We start from the raw sequence: 11,310 nt of genomic DNA, 5'->3' as shown, positions 1-11,310 counted from the left end.
TCCTTCCTTCCTTCCCTCCTTCCCTCCCTCCTTCCCTCCCTCCTTCCCTCCCTCCCCCCCCCATAGCAGGTGCAGGCTCAGTCCACAGTGATTTCTCAGTTATACTCTAACTTTGCAGTTTAAAAAATTCAATGTCAGTGCCCAGCCAGGCAAAACCTAACTCCCTAACATTTCTGTTTTTCACGGAAGGCTAAGACTTTATCCTCAGGCAAAGTCCCCTCTCTGGGCTGGCTGCTGTAAATCCTCTGGGCCCTGGCGAAAGCCAGACTTGCTAGCTCATTTTACTTAATTTGTGATGCTGGCAAGATTTGTGCTGCAGCCCAGGGCTCTTGACTCAACTCTCCTAAATCAGAGCATTGACACATTACAGTAGAGAAACACCAGCGCGGAAAACCTGAAAATAAACTCCTTGAAAAGAGATATTTCAGAAAGATGCTGTTTTGCTGAGTTCTAAATAGTATTTAGTGGAATGTTTCAAGTTTCTTGGTCCTTTTTTCATTAAAGCCACCTGCTCATTAGGAAGTTGGGTTTTAACCACTGGCCTCATAAATGTTTTTTACTACATATTTCTTGTGAGAATCTTGGGTCACTGGATAGCTTTCCTCAGGTAGGCAAAATGTCTTGAGTTTTTGCAGGTGGGTAAACAGAAACTTGGGGTAAAGTGAAATGAGGTTGTCTGTGTAGGAATGTTAACCAGCAGAGGTGTAATGATGTAATTACTCCAAATACAAATGTGTCAGGTTAATGCCTGTGTAGACATTCTTATTCAGGACTAAGAATCCTTTTTCCTGCTCAGATAATTCCATTTTGAAAGTGAGGAAGTGTATCGAAGAGGATAAAGTGCTTGGCTGTGGTTGTGGAGATCAGAGGTTCTTTTTATAAATCTACTGTGGATTTGTTGGGAGATCTCAAGTGGATTTTCTCCTTTCTCTGCACCATAATGTCACATTGGGGTCTGAAGATGGTGTTGTCTGTAAGGAAAGAAAGAATTGTTATTTAACAAAAAACAGAGCAATCACACAGGTGGTATCCACACTGATTTGGAATAGTTGATGTCTGATGTCTACACTGTGTAGATATCAGGTTTATCTTGTTCTCAAAAGCTGGTTTTTGGTCTCACAGCCTGAATGCCCTCTTGCTCTGAAGTGTGCTAGGTGAATTCCTCCGTCATTTTGGTTTCACTGCTGCAGGAAGCTGGCATATGCACTCCAGGATTGTCCCACGATGCAAACAAAACAACAGTAAGGGAGATGATGGGAAAATGCATTTCAAAGGCACGTTCCTGATCTGAACCCACACACACACGCCATGCTGGGGCGTTCCCATAAAATCATAACAGATAATGTCCACCTGCAGCAGCTCTTAAGATGATATCAGAGACAGAACCTGGCAGGTGAATGGATCTGAGTCCTCTGATTTAACCTTCAGACTGTGCTGCTTCAGGAAGAATAAACTCAGTTTAGGAAGATGTTTTCCTAGTAGTTCATCTGCAGTCAAACTTGTGTGATATATAGGCAAGAAAAACAGTTCTGTTTAATTTTACTTTGATACTTTGCTTTGACACTGTGTTACAGCAAAAAATGCTTCAACCTCTTTCTCTTCATTTAAAAATGAATGAAGTTATTAGGGTGGTTTTGGGTAGGACTGACACTTTGGGCCTGCTCTGCAAACTCTGCCATTGGTGAGCTCTACCCTCCTCTCCTTTGCTCATGGGTTCAGTGTTACACTGTGGTGAGGGCACCTGCCAGTTCCAGAGGTGGCTGATGTGACACAGGAGGTACCCCATGTTCTTCCAGGCAGACCAGTAAGAAGCCCTTAGGTGGCTGGTTGTCTCTTGTGGGCTGAGCTGCACATGAATATTTGTTGTGGTGCTTGTTTCTTTCTGTAAAACCCGTTTCAATTATCCTAATGTTTTCCTAAATGCTCTTTGTTGCAGAAGAGGAAGAGGAGCAGGTTCCTACCGATGGAGGTACATCTGCAGAGGCCATGCAGGTCCCACTGGAAGAAGAAGGAGATATGGAAGAGGATGAGGCAATTAATGATGAGAACTACTTGAGCAAGAGACCATTAGAAAGTCCTGATGCTGAGGAATTCCCACCTGTGAAAAGGCCAAAACTGTCTGTTTCCAAAGGGGACGTCTTGGATGGAACTGTGGAACCACGTGAGCCTCTTAGCTCAATAAATACACAAAAAGTACCACCAATGCTTTCTCCAGTTCACGTTCAGGACAGTACAGACTTAGCCCCCCCTTCACCAGAACCACCGATGTTGGCTCCCATTGCAAAATCCCAAGTGCCGACCCCCAAAACTTTAGAGGCGAAGCCGTTCGTACCCAAAACGAAGTCCAAAACAAGTTCTCCAGGACAAAAGACAAAATCACCGAAAACTACACCCTCACCAGTGGTAGCTGGGAGTCCCATTTGTTCACCAAAACCTGGATCCAAAGAAAAAAAGTCACCAGGTCGCGCCAAGAGCCCAAAAAGTCCCAAAAGTCCAAAGGTTCCTGCTCACGTTCCACAACCACCTGTGAAGCCTGAACCACCGAGCAGAACCCCTCTGGCTGCATTGAGTGAGAAGATAGGAAAGGAAAATATTCAAGTGAAACAGGTACAGACACCACCTGAGCCTGCCCCCAAGCCAAATATGGACAACCAGGTGAAGAAGGTCCCGGTCATGGACAAGACCATTGATGATTCAATCGATGCTGTGATTGCTCGTGCGTGTGCAGAACGAGAGCCCGATCCCTTCGAGTTTTCCTCTGGGTCTGAATCAGAAGGGGAGATTTTTACCAGTCCCAAAAGACTTTCTATTTCAGAGTCCACAACTCCTAAACCTTCTGTTCCTGCCAATAATGCAAATAAGGCAGGAGCAACTCCAATACCTGCCTCAGGTGGGACTTCAAGTTCAGACATTTCATGGACAATGGATGACTCAATTGATGAGGTCATTCGGAAGGCAAACATGGGGACACCTTCTAATCCACCTACCAACTTCACTTATTTCTCCTCTCCTTCTGCTTCACCTCCAACTCCAGAGCCTCTTCTCAAAGTCTATGAGGAGAAAACCAAGTTGGCTTCATCGACAGAAGTGAAAAAGAAATTGAAAAAAGAGCTGAAAACTAAAATGAAGAAGAAAGAAAAACAAAAAGAAAAAGATAAAGAGAAGAACAAAGAAAAAAATAAGGAGAAGGAAAAGAACAAGGAGAAAGATAAAGACAAGGAAGGAAACAAGGAAGCAAAGTTTCAATGGAAGGAACTACTCAAAGAGGATGATCCTGATCCGTATAAATTCAAACTAAAGGACTTTGAGGATGCTGACACAAAAGTAAAGTTGAAAGATGGCAATACCAAAAAAGAGAGAGAAAAACATAAAGATAAAAAGAAAGAGAAAGAGAAAGGCAAAAAGGACAAGGATAAAAAAGACAAAGAGAAACTCAAAGATAAGAGTAAGGAAGATAAGATAAAGGTGCCATCAGCGCCTCTTGTGTTACCTCCCAAAGAAATGTCTTTGCCCTTGTTCAGCACACCATCTGCCATGAGGCTTCCCAGCATGTTACCTTCCTTGTCTCCCATGCTACCTGAAAAACTATTTGAGGACAAAGAGAAACCTAAAGAGAAGAAGAAGGACAAGAAAGAGAAGAAGAAAAAGAAAGAAAGGGAGAAGGACAAAGAAAAGGAAAAGAAGGAGAAGGAAAAGGAGAGGAAAGAAAAAGAAAAGAAAGAGAAAGAAAAGGAGAAACACAAACATGAAAAGGTAAGCTGGTTGGATGAGATGGCACGCTTGCTTGAAGAATCCACATGGATTCCTGTGTTTGCTGCTGAGCATTGTGTAAGAGCTTTGAGGAGAAGTGTGGTTACAGGTTTGGTGTTTCTTAATAATAACAGCTCCAAGGAAGGTGTCCACCAAGAGCTTCAGAGATTGTCCCACATCTTTGGAAAACAAAACAGTGAAATTCTAGTTCTGTGAATTTGAAATGTGAGATTGTCCTGGCTTTTCTCAACCTTCTTTTCACTTGGAAAAGCTGAGGCTCAGATGCAACAACAACAACAAACACAGTAAAGGGATGCAGTGTTGTGATGCAGAAAGTTTATTCTGTAGGTTTCCACTAGAAGGGCAGCAACCCTATACCTTTCATATAAACTTTAAATTTTGTTTCTAAAAATCTGCTGTTTCGAAGTTTGTAGAAGCCTGGAAATTCCCAGGTGGACAGAAATGAGAAGCAGACTGCCTTCATATAAATGTTATCTTTTACAGGCTCAAAAGAGTTGCTGAGTCTTCTCTTAGCAAATCTGCCCCCTTGTTGCTCCAATTTGTTTGAAGTGAGAAAATTATTTTCAAATTATGGTCTAAGTGTTCAAATGTCACCTTTCGTTTTGAGTCTCATGCTTGAGAGACAGAAGGGGAGAGCTAATTTTCAAGGGGTTTGAGCTCCTTCCATTCCTGTAACTCTTACTGATTTACATCAGCCAAAGATAATTTCTTCTTTCCAATATCACCTAATCTTGAGAATATATTTAATATTTAAGAAATGAAACCAGCATATTTGCATGTTATCAGATTTGAAATCCCATTAGAAGCAGCTCCCCTAATTCAGGATTTGCTCTAATTTTTTTGTCACTTCACCTTATAATACGTATTAAATTGTTAATATTGAAAAGAAAGAAGAAAAGAAAGAGGATTGTCTTCCTGTGTGATAACCTTGGATACAAGAGTTCCCAAATCTCTATCCTTAACCTTAGGAAGCACTGTGTGAGTTCCAGTTTTACCAAGATGCTCTTTACATCCTGCTTTGAGTTTAATACTCAGTTTGTACAAGCTCAGATTTGGGACATTCCTCACTCTCCTTTTGTTGCCACTGCTACATTGCCTGCTGGACTTGCAACAAAGTGCTGCTTTCAAAACTTGATACATTTTTTAAGTTTACAGATGGTATTTCCATTCAGAATCTGGGTGATGTGGAGAACTAATGTTTGTCTGCTGTGGATGAGTTTGTGATTAACAGGGTGGTGGCCCAGTTGTCCATGATAATTTCATGTCTGGTTTTAGACTGCAGCAACACTTTCACAGATTCCCCATTTTATCTGTCTGCCCCTTGTGCCTGAGCAGTTTTGGCAGTATTTTGTTGAGAATTTCTCAATGAAATGAGATTTCTTTTTTAATTTAAATGTGGGTATATGTAGAATAGAGGCAATGAATTGCTTGTTTTCCATACCTTCAATTTTCCATTTCTTCTGCAGTTGTCGGTGTCAAGTTTGCTTTTAGAGTGATAAACAGACACATAAACAAATAACAAACCGGTAAAGCTTCAGTATAGACTCACCATATATATATGTGTGTATGTGTATATATATATTAGGAAAAGGAGTTCAACACTAATAAAAACTTGGACAAATTAAATTGACAAAGCTGCCCATTACCTTGGCAAAAAGTCCCTGTCAAAAGATAAACTTTAAAGCTAGAATGCATGAAAGAGTCCCCAGATAGAATTAAAATTTAAACTGATTCTTGAGAGATAAGCTTTTTTTTTAAATCCACCTCTTTGCTGCAAGTCAGGATTTTAAAAATAAATTTCCCCTTTAAATCTCTTGAGCGATTTTCATTTTTTGCAAGGCCGCACTGCTGGTGTCCTGGAAAAATGGAGAGTTAGAGCTTTATCAGTTGGTGCCCTGAGGTATGTGGCAAAGAAGCTAAATCCTTGAAGATTAGCAAAAAAAATGCAGCACATGGCAATAAGGGGCTTATATGACTACTAGTATTAGTTCAGGTGAAAGAAGTATTGCTTATACATAAAACTGGACAAATCCACTGACAATGTATTTTTAGTTAGCTACAAAGGAGTCTTATATTGCTGGACTTTACCTCTTTGGTGATTTGGGAAGCTTAGTAATCCACTGTAAATGCTCTTCTGCTGGCCCCAATTCCCAGTATTACTCCAGAATGCTGCTCTTTCGTTTTAACCCCTAAAAGTACATGTTTCCTTAATTTAGCTTTTAGATCACACAATGACTTATTTAGCCAGCAGTTGTGCTGCAAGAGCAAATGATCAAGTTACAGCTTGGACATTTAATCTGCCACAGCGCGTCCGCCTCCGAGGTGTAAGCACAGCCTGGGAGATGAGTTTGTGGGCTCGCTGCAGTTTCAGCTCCTGATGGCCAGGAGGAAACATCAGAGTCCCATTTCTAATATTGCTGTAGTTAAACAAAAGCTGACTCAGCTGTAATATTCCCATTTTTGAGCCTTGTTGTAGTTATTACCTTTGTGCGCATCCCATCCTGTTGGGTGATTGAGGCTTTTTATCAAGTTTTTCCTGGAATTTTGCCCCAGGCTGCTGGAAAGGTACAGAGCAGCAAACAGAACGCTGCATAAATGGCTGGAAAACAGAAGCTGAAGGCTTCATGCTGGGAGTGTTTAGTGATGGCACCAAGGAGGAGAAGCTTTGTCTCAGGGCTTGCCTGCAGCTCCGTGCCCTGCGGTGGTGTTGGGTGCTGCCCACAGAGCCAGAAAAGGAGATCTGGGGCACTGCCTTTCGAGCTCCACCAGATGAAAAGCAAACACTTGGAGCAGTTACACCCCATCTGTACTCCAGAGATTACCAGGCATGCTGTAGGAGTGACTGAGCAGCTCAGGGAGCAGCTGCTGACCCAGTTTCAGCTAACCTTAATAAGCTGAGCTGGAAACTAAAGTAGTTGAGGAACTGCTTCATGAGAAATGGAGCCATCCTTGCATCAAGGCAGGGCTTGCCCCAAAGTAAGCTGCCCTTGCTCCTGTGTCAAAATCCTGTTAGCAGTGTAAAGGAAGACCAAGCTCTGCAGGATGTAACTGAATGCTCCTTAGTTTTCTCCTGGTCTAATGATGTAAACCCTACACGCAAACCCATCTTTCTACATCTTTTGTAGACAGATGCTTCCTGTCCTCTTGTATCAAAGGATAAGATTTAGCATTCTGGTGGAGCCCTGTTTTCCTCTCCTAGCAAACTGTGATGTTGGTATCTGAACATAAATAAGTGGTTTATATTCTTTTCTTCTGCCATGTGAGCCCACACCACCACTGTTTAGAATGGACCAAGGACCTTTATGAATGGTGTGGGCATCTCTCTGTGCTGTGTGCTGGAAGCTGCAGCAGCAGTGCCTGTCCTGAGATGTTTTCTATTCAAAACAGGCACTAAAGAAGGAGGAAAAACCTGCAGGAAAAGAGGCAAGATAGGCTGTGCAAAGCCATAGTCCTGAGCCTGCAGTAGCCAGGGTTCAGTTTCAGTCTCTAAGCACTGGGTGATGTTACAGGTTAACATGCTGGGAAAACAGAGAAAAGACTCACTTATCACCTATAGAAGATGCATTGAAATTGTTGCAGGCATTTGAAGCTTCAGAGGAAAAAAGCTCTTGCAACACTCCAGGGGAATGACATAACAAAAAATGGTTCTACATAAACAAAGAGTGCAGAGAGGCCTGTGAAATCAGCTAATCCACATCCATGGAGAGCTGTATTGCAAAGCACAGTTCACTGTGTCAGAGCAGGAACACCACTCAGGCTGCTCTCTTTCTCTCTCTGGCCCAGACATCTCCTGGAGAGCAGCTCCAATTCTTTTGCCAAAATGTGTGGCACGAGATTTTGTTATTACTTTTCTCAAAATAAGTCTCACTTGAGCCCCCCCACTCTGGCCTGCTCTCTCCCACACTGCATTCTGTGCTTTGCATTTTTATTTACCTCCCTTTTTCTGTGGAAGCTTTATGAAACTGGAAATTTGATCAGGTTTCCACTTAGTTGTATGCATATTAGTTTTGTCTGCCTTCCTGGAACAGATTCAGCCAAGTGGTTGTTTTATTAAATATCGTGACACACATGCTCAAAATGAGATCAGTCTCCATCTCTGTTTTTATATGTATATCTCTCTCTATATATAATGTATATATGCTTGTCATATATGGATATAAGTTGAGTAATGAATGCCTGGAGAATCATTACAGTGTCAGCTGTAGCATCTGTGGTCATTCTGGACAGGTTTTGCAAACCAGTAGCTCAATGGGAGTTGGTAATTTTGGCATATACTGGTTTCATAAGTTCAAGGACATATTCAAGTGATCTAAACTCTACCAGATACCAATATTGGAATCCCAGGCCACTTGAAAAATAGTCATTAAAAACCTCAGCCTAATTGCAGTAAAATGCAGTGGCTGTTATGCCTGTGTGGATAAGAACTTTCATAAAGTATTCAGTGTTGGTAAATTCAGCTTGGAGTTTATTTGCTTCCTTTGTCTCTCCTTTTGATTCAAGAGAGTCATGGTACATTTGTGTGATGAACCTGGGAAATAATTGAATTTAAATCTCAGACAACATGCAAACACCAATGGGTGCCTCTCAAGTTTGAGTACTAAGATCAAAGCATTTCATGTCATTGTTTAGAAACAAACTGGGAAGTTTTGTGTCTCTAGAAAAGTACTTAATCGAGAAGATTTGCTAACAAATTATATCAGGATGTACAAATGCAGCAAAATTTCAAGTTGATTTTTTTAGCTTAGAGTGTGCATTTGTGAATTGCTACTTCTGGGACTCCCTGCAGACTGAGACCCATCCATGCCATGGGACAAAGTGTGAGAGAGCAGTGATTAGTCTGTCATAGTTTTGTTTCATTAAGCTGATATACTCTGGTTAACTCCATCAGTGCTTTCATGTAATTAATATATTTTGGGAGTCTGCTTGCAGTCTTTGATTGATGATTGTGTTCCCCTGTACAGATAAAGGTGGAACCAGTTGTTCCAGCTCCATCACCGGTTATTCCTCGGCTGACTTTAAGAGTGGGCGCAGGCCAAGACAAGATGTAAGTACAAATAAATCCATCTGTGAGGTGTATGCTCATCACAGTCCATCCTCTGGCACTCGTGAGAGCTCTTCTTTTCAGTGGGAAAAGCTTAAAAATTAGTGGCAAATTACATTTATACAGCAAAATTCTTTCTCCAAGTGAGACCCATCACCTTCCATCCATCCTACTGTGTGTCCCATTCCATGTCTTTTTAGGGCATGGATTACAGGGCTCCATCTGGGCTGGCATGATGCCTCCAGTGGCATTTAGTGAGGTTTCTGTAATGAATGCTTATCCTGAGTGTAACCTACAGCTAAGTTTCACAACACTCCCCAGCTAACAGTTGTTTTATGCTTTAAAACATAACAGTTGGAATTCCTTTATACACGTCTGTTTTATTATAACTGTTGATGATTATTCATGAGTGTACCCAACGCATTTCAAGTGCTGCTTCATTAGCTCCCTAATTATTGGGTGCTGTTGTACAAATAATAGTTACTTTGTACTGGATGAGCATAAATAGGGTGATCCCTATCCTGAGATCATCCAGCATAAACAGGAGGCTGGAGAGGCTGGGGAAACCATGTGTCACCAGGCTTCTTAGGCTGGTCCTGTGTTGTATGTGAAGGGTTTCTTTTAATCAGGGTTTTTGTGTTGATTTCCTGGCACAGAGCACGCTTTCATGTCCAATGGTAAACATGAGCACACACAGATCCTTCTTTTCCATTCCTCACATTAAATACTGCTAATGCAGTTGTTTCTCTTATAGAGCCATTATGAACTAAACCCCCTAATCACTCATTTTTCTGCTCTAGAAGTTAAATGGGATTTTGATGATTATTTTCTTTTTCTCTGCTGGCCTACTTCTCCCCAGTAGGTAACCATGGCTTTTACTGGTTTGAAGCTGCTGAGGGACTTCAGTCATTCCTTGGTTCCTAAGGGGACACCCACATCCCAGTTATTAGCCATTTCTGCTTTCTGCCTTTCACAGTATTTGAGTGTGATGTAAAATTTCTGTGCCTCAGGTTGCTGTACAAAGTTCCAGCTCTCTCAGAATACTTGTCTGTCCTGCTGAGCATGATTTGAATGTGCATGGCTGGACATGCTCTCCCTTGAAAGCCCACAAATCCATTTTCCTCCTTGAGGAGACATGGATGCTTTTAAATTCTGCTTTTCCAAGGACTGTAGAGTGTTTATATGAGGGAAATTAACTCATATTTTCAAGGCAGAACTTCTGAATTAAAGTTATGAAGCCATATTTTAGCACCAGTTAGCTTCCAACCTGATCTCACCGCAGTGTTTCTCATACCCACACATGTTTTGAGAGGGGACTTCAGGCTCCATCTGTTTGCTACAAATCATGTGGGTGCATCATTGTCATCCCTGCCAGCCCTTAGAGGGTCTGAGATACTGACATCTCGTTTCATGGGCTTTTGGGAAACTCACTTTTATTCCAGATTCATTTTACATCTTTAGTGGCACCTTGGCCCCCATATAAGGATCTCGTAACAGGCAGAAAGAAATGCTTTTTGATGTGTTATAGTAAGGGAAAGTTAAACTTTTGTTTCATCTGTGTTGGTAATGAGGCTCTAAATATCTGGCAATTATCATATAAAAATGTTGTGTTAGCCTGTCTCTGGAGTTAACTGGCATGGGATTGTTTGAGGATACCATGAATGTCCATTGAAAGGTGCAAGGAAAATTTTCAGGGATTCCTAGAATTGGATGTGAGTAGAAACTAGATGGATAAATTGGTTATTTCAATTTCTCTGTTATAGAGAAGAGCTGTTTGGAGACTTTTGGAAGTACTCCAGTACCTGTTCGATTGGAAGTTAATTTGTCTGGGGGAACGTCATATAGAACATCTTTAATAGGAGCACTTACAGATCTTCATGAGGCACAGGGTTTTCAGGAGTCTGAAGCAAAAGTGTCAGCTTGGTGGTGCATGGAATGGAGATTCACATCACACCATAAACTCAGCACGAGTTGGCTGAGTAACGCAGCACTAGTGAGCAAAACGCCTTTGTGCAGTGAGCAGTTGGGGCTCTTCAGCCTGGAGAAGTGAAGGCCATGGAGAGACCTTAGAGCCCCTTCCAGTGCCCAAGGGGCTCCAAAAAAGCTGCAGAGGGACTTTCTGCAATGGCATGGAGTGCTGGGATAGCAGGGAATGGCTTCAAACTGACAGAGGGCAGGGTTAGATGGGAGATGAGGAAGAAATTCTTCCCTGTGAGGGTGGTAAGGCCCTGGCACAGGTTGCCCAGAGAAGCTGTGGCTGCCCCATCCCTGGAAATGTCCAAAGCCAGGTTGGATGGGGCTTGGAGCAACCTGGGATAGTGGAAGGTGTCCCTGCACATGGCAGGGGGTTAGAACTGGATGATCTTTAAGGTCCCTTCCAACTCAAATCATTCTGTGATTTTATGATTTTACTTTTTGGCTCCTCTGCTTGGGCCAGCGTACAAAGCAGTGACAGCAGCAGCAGGAAAGTCTTTTCTCTTGTGTTTGTGAATAAAAGT

At 42.0% G+C, this 11,310-nt stretch overlaps 1 protein-coding gene across 1 annotated transcript in view; it reads left to right on the top strand.

Moving 5' to 3' along the window:
• Positions 1-11,310, top strand: part of TAF3 (TATA-box binding protein associated factor 3) — a 114,100-nt gene that overhangs the window by 84,641 nt on the left and 18,149 nt on the right. The window contains exons 3-4 of the mRNA XM_041413399.1: positions 1,937-3,753; positions 8,733-8,815. Coding sequence (XP_041269333.1) covers positions 1,937-3,753; positions 8,733-8,815 — 1,900 coding nt within the window. The remainder of the gene's footprint in view (positions 1-1,936; positions 3,754-8,732; positions 8,816-11,310) is intronic.

The sequence above is a fragment of the Onychostruthus taczanowskii genome, unplaced genomic scaffold (assembly GCF_017590055.1).
Source record: "Onychostruthus taczanowskii isolate IOZ18803 unplaced genomic scaffold, ASM1759005v1 scaffold41, whole genome shotgun sequence".
NCBI lineage: Eukaryota > Metazoa > Chordata > Aves > Passeriformes > Passeridae > Onychostruthus > Onychostruthus taczanowskii.
Note: the sequence above shows the minus strand (reverse complement) of the source record. Positions and strands in the feature narration are given on the sequence as shown.